This window comes from Heterodontus francisci, chromosome 38, assembly GCF_036365525.1.
Source record: "Heterodontus francisci isolate sHetFra1 chromosome 38, sHetFra1.hap1, whole genome shotgun sequence".
Lineage (NCBI taxonomy): Eukaryota > Metazoa > Chordata > Chondrichthyes > Heterodontiformes > Heterodontidae > Heterodontus > Heterodontus francisci.
The window spans coordinates 45,430,484-45,451,644 of record NC_090408.1 but is presented as its reverse complement, the minus strand read 5'-3'; the positions used below and the strand labels follow the sequence as shown (position 1 = coordinate 45,451,644).

General features: G+C 44.4%; 1 protein-coding gene across 5 annotated transcripts in view; it reads left to right on the top strand.

Moving 5' to 3' along the window:
* Positions 1 to 466: 466 nt before the first annotated feature.
* The window catches only part of LOC137352610 (signal peptide peptidase-like 2A), a 48,299-nt gene continuing 27,604 nt past the window's right edge, over positions 467 to 21,161 (top strand). For 2 of the 5 annotated variants that reach the window (XM_068018331.1, XM_068018332.1), the window contains exons 1-8: positions 467 to 603; positions 1,478 to 1,597; positions 6,617 to 6,799; positions 9,198 to 9,287; positions 11,613 to 11,752; positions 12,586 to 12,737; positions 13,866 to 13,962; positions 17,981 to 18,082. In XM_068018331.1, coding sequence (XP_067874432.1) covers positions 547 to 603; positions 1,478 to 1,597; positions 6,617 to 6,799; positions 9,198 to 9,287; positions 11,613 to 11,752; positions 12,586 to 12,737; positions 13,866 to 13,962; positions 17,981 to 18,082 — 941 coding nt within the window. In that variant the 5' untranslated portion in view covers positions 467 to 546. The remainder of the gene's footprint in view (positions 604 to 1,477; positions 1,598 to 6,616; positions 6,800 to 9,197; positions 9,288 to 11,612; positions 11,753 to 12,585; positions 12,738 to 13,865; positions 13,963 to 17,980; positions 18,083 to 21,161) is intronic. The other 3 variants (XM_068018335.1, XM_068018330.1, XM_068018334.1) reach the window with 2 other exon arrangements.

The window sequence follows — 21,161 nt, the reverse complement described above, 5'->3', positions numbered from 1 at the left end:
CTGTTCATTCATTGTTTTATTTTTTAATTATTTTATTTTCTTTAGAGATACAGCACTGAAACAGGCCCTTCGGCCCACCGAGTCTGTGCCGACCATCAACCACCCATTTATACTAATCCCATATTTCTACCACATCCCCGCCTGTCCCTATATTCCCCTACCACCTACCTATACTAGGGGCAATTTATAATGGCCAATTTACCTACCAACCTGCAAGTCTTTGGCTGTGGGAGGAAACCGGAGCACCGGAGGAAACCCACGCAGACACAGGGAGAACTTGCAAACTCCACACAGGCAGTACCTGGAATCGAACCCGGGTCGCTGGAGCTGTGAGGCTGCGGTGCTAACCACTGTGCCGCCCAGGGGCGCTGTGTTCACTCACTGTCATTGCACCTCCGCTCCGCCCGGGGGCGCTGCCGGCTTGATGACGACACAACAAAAAAAACAGCGAAACCGGAAGTGCCGCGGGTAAAACCTGAGCTTTGCGCCTGCGTAGTGATTGAATTGCGGCCCCGGATTGAAGTTTGAGAGGCCGCGGCCGGAGCGATGGGCCTGGACTGGCGGAGAGCGGCGCTGGGGCTGCTGTTGCTCGGCGTGTGGCAGGTGCGGTAAGCGGTGGCTCCGCGCTGGGATTTGTACCGAATGTCACCGCAACTGTGGCCCGGTTTTCAGCGAGAAACGGAGCAAGGCCCCGCTCCCTGTCCCCGGCGCAAAGCTGTGGACCGGGCCGGCCTGCAGCGCCGGCCTCCCGGCGGGTTAATCCCCGGCGGGTTAATCCCGGGCCCCCCGGCGGGTTAATCCCGGGCCCCCCGGCGGGTTAATCCCGGGCCTCCCCGGCGGGTTAATCCCGGGCCTCCCCGGCGGGTTAATCCCGGGCCCCCCGGCGGGTTAATCCCGGGCCTCCCCGGCGGGTTAATCCCGGGCCTCCCCGGCGGGTTAATCCCGGGCCTCCCCGGCGGGTTAATCCCGGGCCTCCCCGGCGGGTTAATCCCGGGCCTCCCCGGCGGGTTAATCCCGGGCCTCCCCGGCGGGTTAATCCCGGGCCTCCCCGGCGGGTTAATCCCGGGCCTCCCCGGCGGGTTAATCCCGGGCCTCCCCGGCGGGTTAATCCCGGGCCTCCCCGGCGGGTTAATCCCGGGCCTCCCCGGCGGGTTAATCCCGGGCCTCCCCGGCGGGTTAATCCCGGGCCTCCCCGGCGGGTTAATCCCGGGCCTCCCCGGCGGGTTAATCCCGGGCCTCCCCGGCGGGTTAATCCCGGGCCTCCCCGGCGGGTTAATCCCGGGCCTCCCCGGCGGGTTAATCCCGGGCCTCCCCGGCGGGTTAATCCCGGGCCTCCCCGGCGGGTTAATCCCCGGCTCGCTGTATCTGACTCTGCCTGGCCTGTGTTTCTGCACAATTCTCCAGAGCTGCTGAGTGTTTCCTGCTTTGATCTTTATTTCTGACTGACTTTAACGGGTGATTATTATTTTTTTTGCAGGTAGGGGCAGAGGAAGGTATTCTCAGGGCTGTTAGTAATGACACTGCTCTGGGTGCAAGTAAATACTGCATCATGTACAATTCTGAATGGATGCCATTTCCAAAATCTCTGGATAATGCTGTAAGTAACCAGTGAAATTATTGGTTTCCAATGAGCTTGCTGCAGAAAAACAAATTGCCCTGTACTTGGTTCAGCTTTTGCTGCTTTCTTCACTTCCTCCTCTGCTCTAAGCCAGGCAGTGAAGGGGCGAATTGGAGCCGAATCTTTACGGACTTTGTAAGTTCTTATTTAGAGATACAAATCACAAACCTGAACCTCCAAACCCAGCAAACACAGTTTGTCTGTCTCCATATCTAGAAGCAGTGAATTACCAGTTAAGGCCCAACACCTGAACGTAGTTAAATATTCAATTATACAATTAACATCCCCTACTTTCCCAAAAGACATTGGCTTTTGTTGTTGTTTAGACACTAGACACCCACCAGTATCTTAACCAGATAAGTATTCCTTTTGATCCTTGATGGTACCAGCAAGTTATTGAGTCATGGGATGCATCACAGCCAAGCCTAATCCTGCTCTTGTCAGACATTCATGTATCCACTCTCATTTCTCCCCACCTTGAGTACTGAGGCTAACTGTAACTTTGCCAGTCTGGGCAAACAGCTGATATCCAGTCCTGTGGATGATCTTGGCAGCTATTGTGTTTTAAACTCTTGCCAATTCTCATCTCTGGGGATCTGTGAGAAGTTGTTCATCCAGCTCCTGTGTCTCAAATCAAAGCCTGTTAAATCCACATACTGTGCGTGCAAAACTGGGTTGATGCAGGCTTGTGCACTCTGTTCAAATAAAGGAAAACTGAAATCCAGCCCAAAAGGACATTGATTTAGAACACAAGAAAAAGGAGCAGGAGTAGACCATATGGCCCATCAAGCCTGCATTCAGAATGATTATGGCTGATCTTAGGATTCAACTCCACTTTCCCACCCACTCACCATATCCCTTGATTCCCTGAGAGACCAAAAATCTATCTATCCCAGCCTTTAATATATTCAATGATGGAGCATCCACACCCTCTGGGGTAGAGAATTCCAAAGATTCACAACACTGAGTAAAGCAATTTCTCCTCATCTCAGTCCTAAATGATTGGCCCCTTATCCCGAGACTGTGCCCGTGTTTTTTTTAAATTCATTCATGGGATGTGGGCGTCACTGGCCAGGCCAGCATTTATTGCCCATCCCTAATTGCCCTTCAGTTTTAGATTCCTCAACCAGTGGAAATAATTTCTCAATGTCTACCCTATCCAGCTCCTTTAGAATCTTATGTTTCAATGACATCACATCTTATTCTTCTAAACTCCAGAGAGTATAGGTCCAATTTACTTAGTCTCTCATCGTAGGACAACCCCGCCCCCTTTCTCTCAAGGACCAATCTAGTGAACCTTCACTGCACTACCTCCACTGCAAGTATATCCTTTCTTAAATGTGGAGACCAAAACTGCATACGGTATTCCAGATGTGGTCTTACCAAAGCCCTGTACAATTGTAGCAAGACTTCCTTATTCCTGTACTCCAATCCCCTTGCAATAAAGGCCAACATGCCATTCGTCATCCTAATTGTTTGCTGTACCTGCATGCTAACTTTCTGCGTTCCTTGTACAAGTTCACCCAAGTTTCTTTGACCATCGACACAAGTTTCACACCTTTTCTGTTTCTGCTTTTCTATTCTTGTAACCAAAGTGAACAACTTCACACTTCCCTCCATTATACACCACCTGACATCTTGTTGCCTACTCACTTGATCTGTCTATATCTCTTTGCAGCCTCTCTCTATCCTCTCCACAGTTTACCTTTCCACCCACCTTTGTATCATAGTAAACTTCAATACATTACTCTCTGTCTCTTTGTCCAAGTCGTTAATATAGATTGTAAATAGCTGAGGCCCCAGCACTGATCCTTGTGGCATTGTAGTATTTACTGTTTGCCAACTTGAAAATTCCCTGTTTATGCCCACTCGGTTAACAGACTGGAAGCAATTCTCTATCCATGCTAATATATTACCCCCAAGTCCATGAGCCCTTATCTTGCCAATTAACCTTTTGTGTGGCACCTTATTGAATGCCTTTTAGAAATCCAGGTATACTACATCTACTGGTTCCCCTTTACCCCACTAGTTACCTCCTCAAAAAAAACTCTAATAAATTTGTCTAACAGGATTTCCCTTTAGTAAAACCATGTTGACTTGTTCTAATCATACAATGCTTTTCTGACTGCATTGTCAAGACTTCCTTAATAATAGATTCCAGCATTTTCCCAACCACTGATAGGTTAACTGGCCTGTAGTTCTCTGTTTTCTCTGCTGCCTTTCTTGAAAAGCAGTGTAACATTTGCCAACTTCCAATCTGATGGGATCGTTCCTGAATCTAAGGAATTTTGGAAAATCATAGTTAGTGCATCCACTATCTCTGCAGCTATCTCTTTTAGAACCCTGGGATGTAGGCCATCAGGTCCTGGAGATTTATCAGATTTTAGTCCCTTAAGTTTCTCCAATACTTTTTCTCTGATATGAATTTCCTCATTCGTTTTAGCCCTTAGATTACTGCCTATTTCTGGGATGGAACTTATGCGTTCTAATGTGAAAACAGACTCAAAATATTTGTTCAATGCCTCTGCCATTTCCTTATTCCCCATGATAATTTTTTTAGAATTAGAACATTACAGCGCAGTACAGGCCCTTCGGCCCTCGATGTTGCGCCGACCTGTGAAACCATCTGACCTACACTATTCCATTTTCATCCATGTGTCTATCCAATGACCACTTAAATGCCCTTAAAGTTGGCGAATCTACTACTGCTGCAGACAGGGTGTTCCACGCCCTTACTACTCTCTGAGTAAAGAAACTACCTCTCACATCTGTCCTATATCTATCACCCCTCAACTTGAAGCTATGTCCCCTCGTGTTTGCCATCACCATCCGAGGAAAAAGACGCTCACTATCCACCCTATCTAACCCTCTGATTATCTTATATGTCTCTATTAAGTCACCTCTCCTCCTCCTTCTCCCCAACGAAAACAACCTCAAGTCCCTCAGCCTTTCCTCGTAAGACCTTCCCTCCATACCAGGCAACATCCTAGTAAATCTCCTCTGCACCCTTTCCATAGCTTCCACATCCTTCCTATAATGCGGTGACCAGAACTGCACGCAATACTCCAGGTGCGGTCTCACCAGAGTTTTGTACAGCTGCAGCATGACCTCGTGGCTCCGAAACTCGATCCCCCTACAATTAAAAGCGAACACACCATATGCCTTCTTAACAGCCCTATTAACCTGGGTAGCAACTTTCAGGGATTTATGCACCTGGACACCAAGATCTCTCTGTTCATCTACACTACCAAGAATCTTCCCATTAGCCCAGTACTCTGCATTCCTGTTACTCCTTCCAAAGTGAATCACCTCGCACTTTTCCGCATTAAACTCCATTTGCCATCTCTCAGCCCAGCTCTGCAGCCTATCTATGTCCCTCTGTACCCTACAACATCCTTCGGCACTATCCACAACTCCACCGACCTTAGTGTCATCTGCAAATTTACTAACCCACCCTTCTACACCCTCTTCCAGGTCATTTATAAAAATGACAAACAGCAGTGGCCCCAAAACAGATCCTTGCGGTACACCACTAGTAACTAAACTCCAGGATGAACATTTGCCATCAACCACCACCCTCTGTCTTCTTTCAGCTAGCCAATTTCTGATCCAAAGCAGTAAATCACCTTCAATCCCATACTTCCGTATTTTCTGCAATAGCCTACCGTGGGGAACCTTATCAAACGCCTTACTGAAATCCATATACACCACATCCGCTGCTTTACCCTCACTCACCTGTTTGGTCACCTTCTCGAAAAACTCAATAAGGTTTGTGAGGCACGACCTACCCGTCACAAAACCGTGCTGACTATCTCTAATGAACTTATTCTTTTCAAGATGATTATAAATCCTGTCTCTTATAACCTTTTCCAACATTTTACCCACAACCGAAGTAAGGCTCACAGGTTTCTCCTGTCTCTGCTTCTAAGGGACCAATGTCTACTTTGGCTACTGTCTTCCTTATTATGTACTTATAAAAACAGATTGTAAGAACTTTTATATTGCTGCCTAGTTTACTCTCATTCTGTTTTTTCTTTTTTTTATCAACTTTTTTGTGGACCTTTGCTGGTTTTTAAACACTCCCAATCCTCACATGCTACTCTTTTTTTTTTTGCAACATTGTAAGCCTCTTTTAGTCTAATACTCTCCTTCCTGAGTGAGCCACGGATGGGTCTTTCAGGACGAGTTTTTGATTTTGAACGGAATGTACTTTTGTTGAACCCTTTGAATTGTTTCTTCAAAGGTTTCTCACTGTTCATTTATCACCATACCTTTTAGTCTATTTACCCAATTTACCTTAGCCAGTTCTCCCCTCATGCCAATGTAGTTGGCTTTACTTAAGTTTAAGATTCTTGTTTGTGATTGGAGCATGTCACTTTCATGTTAACATGGAATTCAGTGGTATTATGATCACTATTTCCCAGTGGATCTTGTACTATGACTTTGCTAATTAGCCCTGCTTCATTACACAATACTAGATCTAAGATGGCTTTATCCCTACTTGGCTCCACAATATATTGCTCCAAGAAGCTGTCTCTCAAACATTCTACAAACTCATCTTCGAGACCACTGCTGCCAATTTCATTGTCCTAGTCTATATGAAGTCCCCCACAATGATTACATTTTAGGATATCTTTGGCTGCACTTTGGAACTGAGATACGAGCAAATTTAAAAACTCGTCCTGTTAGATGGTTGTTTGCTGCAGACACAGGTGGTTTTTGTGGCGACTTTGACACTGAGCAACCTGGCTTCTGTAGATTCTATTTTGGACTTGAATCCGGAATCTTGTCACCTGTGTCCTTTGCAGTTCCATCAATTCTCCGGCTGCATCACAACAAATCAATTGATGAATGTCAAAACCCCCCACATCAGCCAACAGCATGCTGTGTGCAAGGTGTCTTGTCATTGTCTTGTGTGAATTTAATGCGTTCTTTGTAACTTTCAGAATACAAAAATTCATCCATTGTTGCTATTTATATTTCTTTGTCTCTGTGTAGACTAACTACCAGTTAAAAGATCTGATCAACACCAAACTCTGTGACTCGACAGATGTGCCTCCAGAGGGTATAAAGGGCAAGCTTGTTGTGGTGATGAGAGGGAACTGCACGTTCATAAAGAAGGCACAGATAGCCCAGGAAAACTTTGCGAAAGCACTGGTGGTTGCCAGTGTGGATAGTATAGTAAGTCCAAATATAAATGATTACAAGATCCATCTTTTTTTGTTTTAAATGTGAAATTTGCAAGGGTTCCATATTGAGTTGCCTGTGCTTTCGTTATCAAAAATCCATCGGTCCTACGCTTGACTAATATTTAACTTTTGGTTATGTGATATGTTGAGTTGGGCACTGCATCTCGACCCCTACCCTCGAGAAATAATTCCTCTTAAAAATAAAGGATTTTATTGGTTGTCATTGTGAGATTGGGCTTAGCTTCTGTCAAAATTGGGTGAGCCTAAAATAATTCATTGGAGCTACCAAGCTGGTTGTAGTCCCATTTTCGTAATTAGCAACAGCCCATTGAGCCTGTTCCACGATTCTATTAGATCGTGACTGATCTGTATCTCCACTCCACTTACATGCTGTTGCTGCATATCCCTTGTTTATCTTAAGTGCCAGGTAATGTGACCATCTCCAGTGTGAGAGAATCTTACCGCTTCCCATTGACATTCAATAGAATTACCATCATCAAATCCCACACCATTAACATCCTGGGGTCACCATTGCCCAGAAACTTAACTTGGCCAGCCACATATATACTATGGCTACAAGAAAAAGTCTCTTGAGTAGTTTCTCTGTATCTACCCTATCCAAACACGTAATCATTTTAAATGTGTTGCTTTAGATAGCCCCTCAACTGTCTAAACTTAACGGAATGAAAGCCAGGTTTATGCAGCCTGTCTTCATAATTTAACCATTTGGGTGGGGGAAAGGATGGAATGGTTGATCTGTCCAGTAATACTAATTGTTTTGGGTTTGTGTTGGAATTTTGCCAGTGCTGAAGATATTGATGTTTCTGAAACATTCTAAACATCAAGGGCGGCACAGTGGCGCAGTGGTTAGCACCGCAGCCTCACAGCTCCAGGGACCTGGGTTCGATTCCAGGTACTGCCTGTGTGGAGTTTGCAAGTTCTCCCTGTGTCTGCGTGGGTTTTCTCCGGGTGCTCCGGTTTCCTCCCACAAGCCAAAAGACTTGCAGGTTGATAGGTAAATTGGCCATTATAAATTGTCACTAGTATAGGTAGGTGGTAGGGAAATATAGGAACAGGTGGGGATGTTTGGTAGGAATATGGGATTAGTGTAGGATTAGTATAAATGGGTGGTTGATGTTCGGCACAGACTCGGTGGGCCGAAGGGCCTGTTTCAGTGCTGTATCTCTAATCTAAAAAAAAAATCATCTGAAAGCACAACTTTAGTTTTCAAATGTACACTGACATTCAGCTGTACCTCACCACTACCTCTCGTCACTCCTCCGCTGTTGCCAAATTATCAGACTGTTTATCCGACATCCAGTACTGGATGAGCAGAAATTTGCTCCAGTTAACTATTAGGAAGACTGAAGCCATTGATTTCAGTCCCCACTCCAAGCTTCGTTCCCTAGCTACTGACTCCATCCCTCTCCCTGCCAACAGTCTGAGATTAAGCCAGTCTGTTTGCAACCTTGGTGTTACATTTGACCCTGAGATGAACTTCTGACTACATTCGCACCATCATTAAGACCATCTATTTCCACCTCCGTAACATCGCTTGACTTTGCCCGTCTCAGCTCATCTGCTGCTGAAACCCTCATTCATGCCTTTGGTATCGCTAGACTTTATTCCAACACACTCCTGGCTGCCACATACTGCTTTCTGTAAACTTCAGGCCATCCAAAACTCTGCTGCTTGTGTCTCAACTCACACCAAATCCTGTTCACCCATCATCCCTGTGCTCGCTGACCTACATCGGCTCCAGGTCAAGCAATGTCTTGATTTAAAAATTCTCTTGTTTTCAGATCCCTCCATGGCCTCGCCACTCCCCATCTCTGTAATCTTGTCCAGCCCCACAACCCTCCAAGATCTCTGCGCTCTCTAATTCAGGTCTCTTGAGCATCCCTGATTTTAATGGCTCCACCATTGGTGGCTGTGCTTTCAGTTGCCTAGACCCTAAGCTTTGGAATACCCTCCCTACACCTCTCCCCCTCTCCACCTCACTTTCCTCTTGTAAGACGCTCCTTAAAGCCTACCTCTTGGGTCAAGCTTTTGTTCATCTGACCCAATATCTCCTTTTGTGGCTCAGTGTCATATTTTGTTTTATAACACTCCTGTGAAGCCCCTTGGGACGTTTATTGACTGGTGTCTCTGAGCAGCTGAGTTTCCACTTTTTTACTTTAGGGGTGGGGGAAGGAGAAACAATGGACATGATTTTGAGTGGTGTTATCCCTGTAATTTCAGCTGAGACAACTTTTTTGCGGGGAGGGAAGATCTAAAATTTCATTGTTTGCTTGTATCCATAATTGGTAGTAACATTTTTAGTAATGCCTCTGGCTTGTGTAGGACATGATTGTTGCTGTGTGCTTTACTCATGGATAATCTGTGTTTAGTTTCCTCCTTCAGGTAATCGGTCCGATTATGAGGAGCTAAAAATTCCAGTAGCCCTAATCCGCTATAGTGATGTACTGTCCATGAAAAAGGTAATGACTTTTCCCCCTCACCTAATTATTTCACTTTTAAGGTTATTGGTTGTATCTTGTCAGCCTTGTTACAAATACAAAAGGGGTGGATTCTTCCTCCAACCTGGCTTGCCATGTCATGGTGTGACAAGTCTTGGGCTCTCACTTATTTTTTTGGGCATTGGTGAACTGAGACCAGGCACTGGCCTCCAGGAAAGGAGGAAAAGTTGTGCTAGGCCACTCTGGCACACCTCCCATAGCTGGCTTCAGAGGAGCAGGGATGCCACTTTCCCAGCAAAAGATAGGACATGATGTGGAAAGCAGTGTGGTTCTAGTGTAAGGGCAAAGAACCATAAGATTGCTCGAGCAATCTGGAACAAATCCTGTTGCCCTGTTCTCTTTTCTCATAGCCATGCATCTTCCTCCTGGTGCAGATATTTTTCCTGATATAAGGTGCAGTGATCTGATGTTTCAACCACTCTGTGGTAAAACAATTCATGCTCTGACAACCTTCAGCAGAAAGTGTCTCCCAACTGTCCTCATCCTTAGTAACAGTTTGAAATTGACCCTTCATTATTACTGTTTTTCCCTACTCGTTCTTATCAACCCTTCATTTTTTTAAATCTTCTCTGCCAGTGTAAGTAATCCAGATCACAAGCCCCTCCTCGAAAGTGTAGTTTCCCATCCTGGTTAATGTATACTGTACACTCTGGGCTTTAATGACTTTTCTATAATGGAGCATCCAAAACTGCACACAGTCCTCTAACTGTGGTCTAACCAGTGTTTTATACAAACTTCTCATTATTACTTCACTTGTGCTCCCTGTCTCTGTTTATAAAACCCAAGATGATATTGAATTTTTTTTGTGACTTTACCTTGCTGCACTTGCTCTTGCAGAGGATTATTTGAAACCCAAGTCCTCTGTTCATCCAAACCCTTCAGTATCTTTTCATGTGCACATTTATTGTTTTCCTGTTCCTCTCATCTCTGCATTAAGTTGCATTTGCCAGTTGTGCCTGTTCCACTAACCTATCTGTCTTCCTGTATAGGTTTCTTACTGTGCACTGGTGGTTGCCAGTGTAGATAGTATAGTAAGTCCAAATATAAATGATTACAAGATCCATCTTTTTTTGTTTTAAATGTGAAATTTGCAAGGGTTCCATATTGAGTTGCCTGTGCTTTTGTTATCAAAAATCCATCGGTCCTACGCATGACTAATATTTAACTTTTGGTTATGTGATATGTTGAGTTGGGCACTGCATCTCGACCCCTATCCTCGAGAAATAATTCCTCTTAAAAATAAAGGATTTTATTGGTTGTCATTGTGAGATTGGGCTTAGCTTCTGTCAAAATTGGGATTGGTGTAGGATTAGTATAAATCGGTGGTTGATGGTCGGCACGGACTTGGTGGGCCGAAGGGCCTGTTTTAGTGCTGTATCTCTCTATGACTCTACAGCAGCTCCCTATTTGCGACTTCAAAATTCAGGCATATCTTCAAGCACCTTTATTGAAGATTCCTTTTCTTAAAATCCTGCTCTTCAAAGTTGTGACTCTGCCCCTGTTGCACATCTGCTTCATTTGTAAAGGTTCTGTTATATAATGTCATGTGTAGTGCGTACACTATTCACATTGCCTGAGGTGAATATTATGACCCTCTTCAGTTTCCGCTTTTATTTTAAATTAGCGTTCCAAATATTCCAGGTTAATATTTGTTTTTTGTTTTGTTTTTGTCTTGATTGATTAACTGGAAATGTTGTATTGCTAATGCTGTCCAGGTGGATCATGCAGCTTAACCTGTGAATTGTTGAACTGTGAAACCAGGAAGGTATGAGGTTTGCATCTTCTGTTAAACTCTGATACAGTTGGCCTCCACTTTGCTGGATCAGGGAGGAAAGTATTGGCCATGGTTCCTGCTATTCAGCTCTGCCTCCACATGTCTTGTAAGCTCATTGGGTCAGTATTGATGCTCCTATTCTGCTGACACCTGAGACTGATGCAAATAATGGAGGGTGATAGGCACCTAATCAACCCTCAGCCTACCCACCTTGTTGGCAATCAGGAGGGGAGAGGGCATAATGGAACATCTTTTCCTCCCACCACCCCTTCACCCTGCCCCCCCCCCCCCCCCCATCCAGTTTGAGATACCAAGCTCTCTAAAAAGTGAGAAGTGAAAATTGTCTTTCACAAAAGAGCTTGGAACATGTCTCAATATCACGGATAAAATAAATCTATCTTGGTGCACGTTTCAATTAAGCTATGGGCGGATATTCAGATCCCAGCAGAGTATAGTCTGGGCAATGTCTGTCTGATCTTATTCCCTGTATTCAGTGTAATTTCTGTTTCTAGGTGCTAGGGAGCCACATTTCAGCTGCACTCTATTCCCCTCCTGTACCCCTTCTGGACTACAGCATCCTAATCATCTTCATTATTGCTGTTGTTACTGTTACTGTCGGGAGTTACTGGAATGGGATGGAAGAAGATGGAAGGTAGGGAACCAGCAGCTGAAAATCAGATGGTTTGAAGCTTGATCCTTTCTTTTGTAATGCACATTGATAAGGTGCTCTGTGTTCTATTGTTAGTATGAGATTATTACTAAGGAGTCTGATACACTTGTGCTTGTGATGACTTGATGCTAAATTCTCCCCTTTACCTTCTAGTCTGGGTAGAATAGCCACTTATTCTACAAAATGAACCAGGAATGGCTGGGGACTATTTTTGTTATGGACAGTGAGCTCTGAGCAGCTGTCCTGATTTTCCCACATAATGAGCAATTGTCCCTAGTGTGGGGTGACATATTTAATCCTCATGTTTGCTGCCTTAACTATTGGGGAGCACTGAACATTCTCAATTCTGAGGTGAAATCCCTAATTTTGTTCTGCTTGTTGGAATTGTGGGGTGGGGAGAGAAGGGTGGTCCTTTCCCCACTAAGCACGTGCACCAAATCCTGATCTTGGGTATCCTCCTACAAGCTGTTCCCCTCTTTCTGGTGTAACTGCTTGTTTCAGATCCACTTCTCTGCTTTCAAGCTACCTAGTAATTAACAGGTGAAAGCTAAGTAGATGTTCTTGAATTCTGTCTGCCCTCTAGAAATAAATGCAAAACTGTTTTCTTGCTTTAGCAGTTTTATCCCAGTGTATTTGTACTGAGATCAGGTCCCTATAAATGGGTCATGTGACACTTGTGTTGTCTGTTGGAGATTAGCAAAAGTTCTTGTCATTGAGAGTATAATGGAGTGTTGTTAAATGACCAGTGCGGGATCTGACTTTGAAAACAGTTACTGTTTAAAGTTTACAATCTCTTATTTCCTTTCGGGGCGCAGTGGAAGTTCATCGCCATCTGACTCCAGACTACAGACTACAGGGCACAAGAACAGAGAGTCTTCGGCTACATTGACTCCAGTTACTGTTGTGGTTTTTGTTATTGTCTGTTCTGTGATGATTGTTCTGTTGTACTTCTTCTACAAGTGGCTAGGTAAGAGCATTGTGCATGGTAACTTTTCCATTTATAAAAGAAAACCCAGCATGAAGAAGTTTCATTAATTTCCCTTTAGTCTGAACCATGTAGCTTACTTGAAGTAAAGTTTAAATGTTCCTTTTAGTGTTTAAATGTTTAAAAATGATAAAGCATTGATGGATTCCAGTGACACTGACCATTTGGTTGGGGAAGGTTGAATTGTAGTGAGACAGTGCACTTGCATTTCAGTCCACCCCAGAGCAGTGTGGTGGCTGCACTTAATTTATTGATGGATTCCATTCAGCTCCTGACCGGTGTGGGTTCACATCACTAAAGCGGCTATGATTTGGTAATAAATTAGCATCACTCTGATGATTAAATGTGGGAAGTGGAACGGTTGCTATTCTGGATTTGGGGTGCTGTTCTGTAATTGCAAACTTGCCTCAAATGCATTTTTGAGGTGACTACCAAACTCTACTGGATAAAGGTGAAAACCACTTCATGCGAACAAGATATTGAAGTACTTCCTGTAATCTGGACTAAAGTACAATTGATACAAAAATGTACTTTATAAATATACCAGATAAGCTGGTTACCAGCCCATTGAAATAAAAGTTGCTTTTGTCTACTGGCTGTAAGGCCCCATGTCAAGTGAAGTGGGCAGTCCTAAACAGTCCCTGTATCAGCCCAAAGCACAGCTGCCTCTAATTCTGTACTAAACTGTCCGTGTCTGTCACAGGATGGCCCGTGTTGGTAATGTCACCTCTCTTCCAGAGATGGAGGTGAGATACACTGATATTTCAATTGTTGTACAGCACTAACATCCCTTGTCCTTCCCTTTCTGATGCCACTTTGTTTAAACAGGCAGTGGGCAGTGGCTCGAATCCCTTCACTAAACATCAGCTTGAGGTTCAGTAGCTCTTCTCTCAGGTGGGCCAGTTGGGGCTGTCAGATGGATCAAAACTCTCTCTGTACCAACCAGATTGGTGGGAAGTTGGCAAAGTCTTTATCAGTTCCGCTGTAGTAGTTGCCTTGAGCACAAAATTCATGAGTAGATTAAAACATTTTAACAAAATACAGAATGAGTCTGCCACTTGTATTTGGAAAGCTTGCTGCAATTTGTCTTTTTTTCTCTCTCTCCCCTAGTGTATGTGGTTATCGGCATCTTTGCTTTGGCTGCAGTGGTTAGTCTGTACAATTGTTTGGCTGCACTAGTGAAAAGAATCCCATATTGGAAGTGCAAGTAAGCTATGATTTTCCTCTTTTAATATTGCTTTAGCTTATTTTGTTTTATTGTCCTTCTGTCTGGGGTTCTCCCTAATGCATCTTGGTAGAAGCATCATTAATATCAGAGCAAATTGTGGTTTAAGTACAACTGTATGTAGTAAGTTTGTGGGGGGAGGTGGTGGCGTAGTGGTATTGTCACTGGACTAGTAACCCAGAGACCCAGGGTATTGCTCTGGGGACATGGGTTCAAATCTGGAATTAAAAAGCTAGTCTAATGGCCATGAAACCATTGTCGATTGTTGTAAAAACGCATCTGGTTCACTAATGTCCTTTAGGGAAGGAAATCTGCTGTCCTTACCTGGTCTGGCCTACATGTGACTCCAGACCCACAGCAATGTGGTTGACTGTTATATGCTCTCTGAAATGGCCTAGCAAGCCACTCAGTTAGGGCAATTAGGGACGGGCAATAAAATGCAGGCCTGGCCAGCGATGCCCACATCCCATGAATAAATTTAAAAAAGTAAGACTAATCACTGTATGATTAGTAAGTTTGCAGATGACACCAAAATTGGTGGTTTAGTGGACAGTGAAGAAGGTTGTCTAAGGTTGCAACAGGATATAGATAAACTGGGAAAGTGGGCAAGGGATTGGCAAATGGACTTTAAAGCAGGCAAGTGCAAAGTGATGCATTTTGGGAAGTTAAACCAGGGCAGGACATAGACAGTGAATGGCAGGACCTTGGGGAGTGTTGTTGAGCAGAGAGACCTTGGGGTGCAAGTAAAAGAAAAAGGAAGCATTTGTAAGAGCTGGAAGGCTAGGAACAGAGGAAGCACTTGAGGAATATAAAGACAGTAGGAAGGAGTTAGGAGGGCTAAAACGGGTCATGAAAAGTCATTGGCAGACAGGATTAAGGAAAATCCCAAGGCTTTTTATTTATATATATATATATATAAAGAGCAAGAGGGTAACCAGGGAAAGGGTTGGCCCACTCAAGGACAGAGATGGGAATCTATGTATGGAGCCAGAGGAAATGGGCGAGGTGCTAAATGAGTACTTTGCATCAGTATTCACCAAGGAGAAGGACTTGGTGGATGATGAGCCTAAGGAAGGGAGTGCAGATAGTCTCAGTCATCTCATTATCAAACAGGAGGAGGTGTTGGGTGTCTTGCAAAGCATTAAGGTAGATAAGTCCCCAGGGCCTGATGGGATCTACCCTAGAATACTGAGGGAGGCAAGGGAAGAAATTGCTGGGACCTTGACAGAAATCGTTGCTTCCTCATTGGCTACAGGTGAGGTCCCAGAGGACTGGAGAATAGCCAATGTTGTGCCTTTGTTTAAGAAGGGTAGCAAGGATAATCCAGGAAATTATAGGCCGGTGAGCCTTATGTCAGTGGTAGGGAAACTATTAGAGAGGATTCCTCGGGACAGGATTTACTCCCATTTGGAAACAAACTAACTTATTAGCGAGAGGCAGCATGGTTTTGTGAAGGGGAGGTCGTGTCTTACTGATTTGATTGAGTTTTTTGAGGAAGTGACGAAGATGATTGATGAGGGAAGGGCAGTGGATGTTGTCTATATGGACTTTAGTAAAGCCTTTGACAAGGTCCCGCATGGCAGACTGGTACAAAAGGTGAAGTCACATGGGATCAGAGGTGAGCTGGCAAGATGGATACAGAACTGGCTCGGTCACAGAAGACAGAGGGTAGCAGTGGAAGGGTGCTTTTCTGAATGGAGGGATGTGACTAGTGGTGTTCCGCAGGGATCAGTGCTGGGACCTTTGCTGTTTGTAGTATATGTAAATGATTTGGAGGAAAATGTAGCTGGTCTGATTAGTAAGTTTGCGGACGACACAAAGGTTGGTGGAGTTGCGGATAATGATGAGGATTGTCAGAGGATACAGCAGGATATAGATCGGTTGGAGACTTGGGCGGAGAAATGGCAGATGGAGTTTAATTCGGACAAATGTGAGGTAATGCATTTTGGAAGGTCTAATGCAGGTAGGAGGTATACAGTAAATGGCAGAACCCTTAGAAGTATTGACAGGCAGAGATCTGGGCGTACAGGTCCACAGGTCACTGAAAGTGGCAACACAGGTGGATAAGGTAGTCAAGAAGGCATTCGGCATGCTTGCCTTCATCGGTTGGGGCATAGAGTATAAAAATTGGCAAGTCATGTTGCAGCTGTACAGAACCTTAGTTAGGCCACACTTAGAATATTGCGTGCAATTCTGGTCGCCACACTACCAGAAGGACGTGGAGGCTTTGGAGAGGGTACAGAGGAGGTTTACCAGGATGTTGCCTGGTCTGGAGGGCATTAGCTATGAGGAGAGTTTGGATAAACTCGGATTGTTTAACTGGAACGACGGAGGTGGAGGGGCGACATGATAGAGGTTTACAAAGTTATGAGCGGCATGGACAGAGTGGATAGTCAGAAGCTTTTTCCCAGGGTGGAAGAGTCAGTTACTAGGGGACATAGGTTTAAGGTGCGAGGGGCAAAGTTTAGAGGGGATGTGCGAGGCAAGCTTTTTACACAGAGGGTGGTGAGTGCCTGGAACTTGCTGCCAGGGGAGGTGGTGGAAGCAGGTACGATAATGACATTTAAGAGACATCTTGACAAATATATGAATAGGAAGGGAATAGAGGGATATGGTCCCCGGAAGTGCAGAAGGTGTTAGTTTCAGCAGGCATCAAGATCGGCGCAGGCTTGGAGGGCCGAATTGCCTGTTCCTGTGCTGTACTGTTCTTTGTTCTTTGTACATAGTTCCCTGAAAGTGGCAACACGGGTAGACAGGGTGGTGAAGAAGGTGTATGGCATGCTTGCCTTCGTCGGCCGAGGCATTGAGTACAAGAGTTGGGACATCATGTTACAATTGTACATAACGTTGGTTAGGCTGCATTTGGAGTACAGTGTGCAGTTCTGGTCGCTGCACTACAGGAAAGATGTGATTAAGCTAGAGAGGGTGCAGAAAAGATTCACAAGGATGTTGCCTGGTTTGGAGGGCCAAGGTTATAAAGAGAGATTGGATAGGCTGGGTCTGTTTTCCCTGGAGCGAAGGAGGCTGAGAGGGGACATGACAGAGGTATATAAAATTATGAGAGGCATGGATAGGGTAGATAGCCAGAGTCTGTTTCCCATTGTAGGGGTGACTAAAACTAGAGGGCATAGATTTAAGGTGAGAGGGAGAAGGTTTAAAGGGGATCAAAGGGGTAAATTTTTCACACAAAGAATAGTGGGTATCTGGAATGAGCTGCCTGAGGAAGTGGTGGAGGCAGGAACATTAGCAACATTTAAGAGGCATCTGGACAGGTACTTGAATGAGCAAGGCATAGAGGGATATGGAATTAATGCAGGCAGGTGGGATTAGTATAGATAGGCATTATGGTCAGCATGGACGCGGTGGGCCGAAGGGCCTGTTTCTATGCTGTACGAGTCTATGTTGGTACACATCAACTAACACTAAACTGGTGCATCAATCAAATATTGTCCCAGGTGTATTCCACTCCACACTATGGAGTGAGGGAATATTGACTTGTTTTGCTGGGTGAACAGAGGCTCAGAATGATGAAAATTTGGCAAGTGAGCTGTCGTAGTTAGTCATAGAGTCGTGCAGCATAGAAATCAAGCTGGGAAGGAAAAATAAACAGAAACCGGGACAAGTGATTATTTTTGTACCACATTTTAGGCAAAATGGCCTCTTGCCCATTTGGTTGTATGCTGCCTCTTCCTGTTCAGATGCAGCCAATAAATGGTGTGCAGTTTCAGAGTGGTCATCTGTTTCTCTCTATCTGTCTCTATAGGTGCATACACAGACCTTTATTCCATGTGAAGCTGCAAGGAAAATTGTCACTCAGGTGATATAAAGAGAGCTTGTGCCATCAGCAAGCAGAAGGATTTGGCCCAACATTTGTTGTACCCCAAAAAAAAAAGTTCCCTTGCTATTCAAAAAATCCCAACCACACTGGAGTTAAGTTTGTAAATGCCTTTATCCTGTACAGATATATCCACAAATGGTAATAGTTTTCAATTTATTTCAGGTTCTCATGTGTTAAAAGAACAATTGAAGTTCGTTTGCTGCTTCTCGCAATGTTCTGTGTGACGGTGGTTGCACTGTGGGTAGTGTTTCGGAATGAGGATAGGTGGGTATTGGGACTCCGATCTGATAACTCAGTGTGCTCTATGCTGAGCACCAAATGAATGTGCTGAAATATTTGCTTTTTGGGAGGAGACAAAGAGTTAATAGTCATGCTCCAGCGCACTCTAAATTAGGGATAAAATCGAGAGACTGCTTGTTCCCAAATTAATCTTGGTAGTGATCTGCAAATGCTAAAAAGCTGTTTGGATTTTCCATCAGTTGGTCATGGATATGTCTTACAACAAGGTACTTGAAACGCCATAACATACAAGGCTACGGGCCAAGTGCGGGGAAATGGAATTAGTTAGGACGGGTGCTTGATGGTCAGCGCAGGCGCGTTGGGCTGGAAGGCCTGTTTCTGTGCTGTAAAACTATGACTCTAACTTGATCAAATTTTTTGAAGAAGTACCAAGGAAGATAGATGAGGGTAGTGCAGTTGATGTGGTCTACATGGATTTTAGCAAGACTTTTGACAAAGTCCCACATGGCAGACTGGTTTAAAAAAAAAATAAAATCCCATGGGATCCAGGGAAATGCAGCAAGGTGGATACAAAATTGGCTCAGTGGCAGGAAACAAAGGGTAATTGTTGACTGGGTATCTTAGCGACTGGAGGGCTGTTTCCAGTGGCGTTCCGCAGGGCTCAGTACTGGGTCCTTTGCTTTTTGTGGTGTATGTTAACAATTTGGATGTAAATGTAGGGGGCATGATCAAGAAGTTTGCAGACAACCCAAAGATTGGCCGTGTGATAGATAGCAAGGAGGATAGCTGTAGGCTGCAGAAAGATATTGATGGTCTGTTCAGATTTACAGAAAAGTGGCAAATGGAATACAACTTGGAGAAGTGTGAGGTAATGCGTTTGAGGAGGTCAAACAAGGCAAAAGAATACACGATTAATGGGAGAATACTGAGAGTGTAGAGGAAGTGAGGGACCTTGGAGTGAATGTCGACAGTTCCCTGAAGATAGCAGGACAGGTCGATAAGGTGGTTAAGAAGGCATACGGAATCCTTTCCTTTATTAGTCGAGGTACGGAATACAAGAGCAGGGAGGTTATGCTGGAACTGTATAACTCATTGGTCAGACCACAACTTGAATACTGTGTGCAGTTCTGGTCACCTCATTACAGAAAGGTGTAATTGCACCGGAGAGAGTACAGAGGAGATTTATGAGGATGTTGTCAGGAGTGGAAAAATGCAGCTATGAGGAAAGATTGGATAGGCTGGGGTTGTTCTCCTTAGAACAGAAGGCTGAGGGGAGATCTGATTGAAATGTAAAACTTTTTGAGGGGCCTGGATAGAGTGTCAGAGTCATAGAGAGATACAGCATAAAACAGGCCCTTCGGCCCACCGAGTCCTTGATGACCAACAACCACCCATTTATACTAATCCTATGTTAATTCCATATTCCCTATTACATCCTCTCCATTCTCCTACCACCTACCTACACTAGGGGCAATTTACAATGGCCAATTTACCTATCAACCTGCAAGTCTTTGACTGTGGGAGGAAACCGGAGCACCCGGCAAAAACCCTCGCAGTCACAGGGAGAACTTGCAAACTCCACACAGGCAGTACCCAGAATCGAACCCGGGTCCCTGGAGCTGCGAGGCTGCGGTGCTAACCACTGTGCCGCCCCAGTGGAGGTGGAGGGTCTATTCTCCTTAGCAGAGAGGCCAATGACGAGGGGGCATAGATTTAAAGTGATTGGTAGAAAAATTAGAGGGGAGATGAGGAAAAACCTTTTCACCCAGAGGGTGGTGATGGTCTGGAACTCATTGCCTGAAAGGGTAGTTGAGGCAGAAACCCTCAACTCATTCAAAAAGTGTCTGGATATGCACCTCAAGTGCTGTAAGCTGCAGGGCTACGGACCAAATGCTAGAAGGTGGGGTTAGAATTTTGTTTTTTGTTTTTCATCCGGCACAGATGCGATGGGCCAAGTGGCCTCTTTCTGTGCCTTAAACTTTCTATGATTTCTATGACTATACAGCACCATAGAAATTGTCTCTCTGATTCATATCGCTGCATTTAACAGACTAATTGCAAGTAAGCGGTTACTGAATATTTACTAAAATAAAAGCAAAATACTGCAGATGCTGGAAATCTGAAATAAAAACAAAGTGCTGGAAATGCTCAGCAGGTCAGGCAGCATCTATGGAGAGAGATGCAGAGTTAACCTTTCAGGTAAGTGACCTTTCATCAGAACTCTGAAAAGTCACAGACCTGAAATGCTAACTCTATTTCTGTCTCCACAGATGCTGCCTGACCTGCTGAGTTTTTCCAGCACTTCCTGTTTATATTACTGAATATTTACTCTGCATTGGTGCTGCGAGGCAATTCATAGAGATGTCGCATTACATGTGGGGTTGTCAAAGTTAGATTTATTGATTTTCATTATGATAGTGATATTTTGGGATCTGTCAACCTAGTCAACTGGATTCCAGTCTAAGAATGAGAACTTTCTTAGTGATGCCCAAGGGTGGTGATAAAGTATTTTCCTCTACTCCCCCTTGTTATTCAAAAAGTGTGGAAAACCACTTCATTCTTCTTTATCCAAAGTATTGGGGTTATTTCTAAAGGGATAGAATTTAAAAGCAGCGAAGTTCTGTTAAATTTGTAGAGAACCTTGGTTAGACCTGTTACGACCAAGGCGGAAGGAGTGCACTGTTAATTCGGTCCGAGTTCTCCACAGGTCACAACATATCAATAAATTTTCCCACTTACCAAAACAGTCAATTAGACAATCTATTTGTCCCCAGAATAAAGCGCACCAACCAGGTTTCTTTAATAAACAACAAAATTATCTATTTATTATAAACTAAGCCTTAACCAATAATGAAGTAAATATATACACGAATTAAAATATTAAAGCTCCTTCGAGTCAGAGTTATACAGCTCAGAAACAGGCCCTTCGGCCCATCGTGACCCTGCTGGCCGTCAAGGACCTATCTATTCTAATCCCATTTTCCAGCACTTGGCCTGTAGCCTTGTATGCTATGGCGTTTCAAGTGCTCATCTAAATACTTCTTAAATGTTGTGAGGGTTCCTGCCTCTACCACCACTACAAGCAGTGTGTTCCAGATTCCAA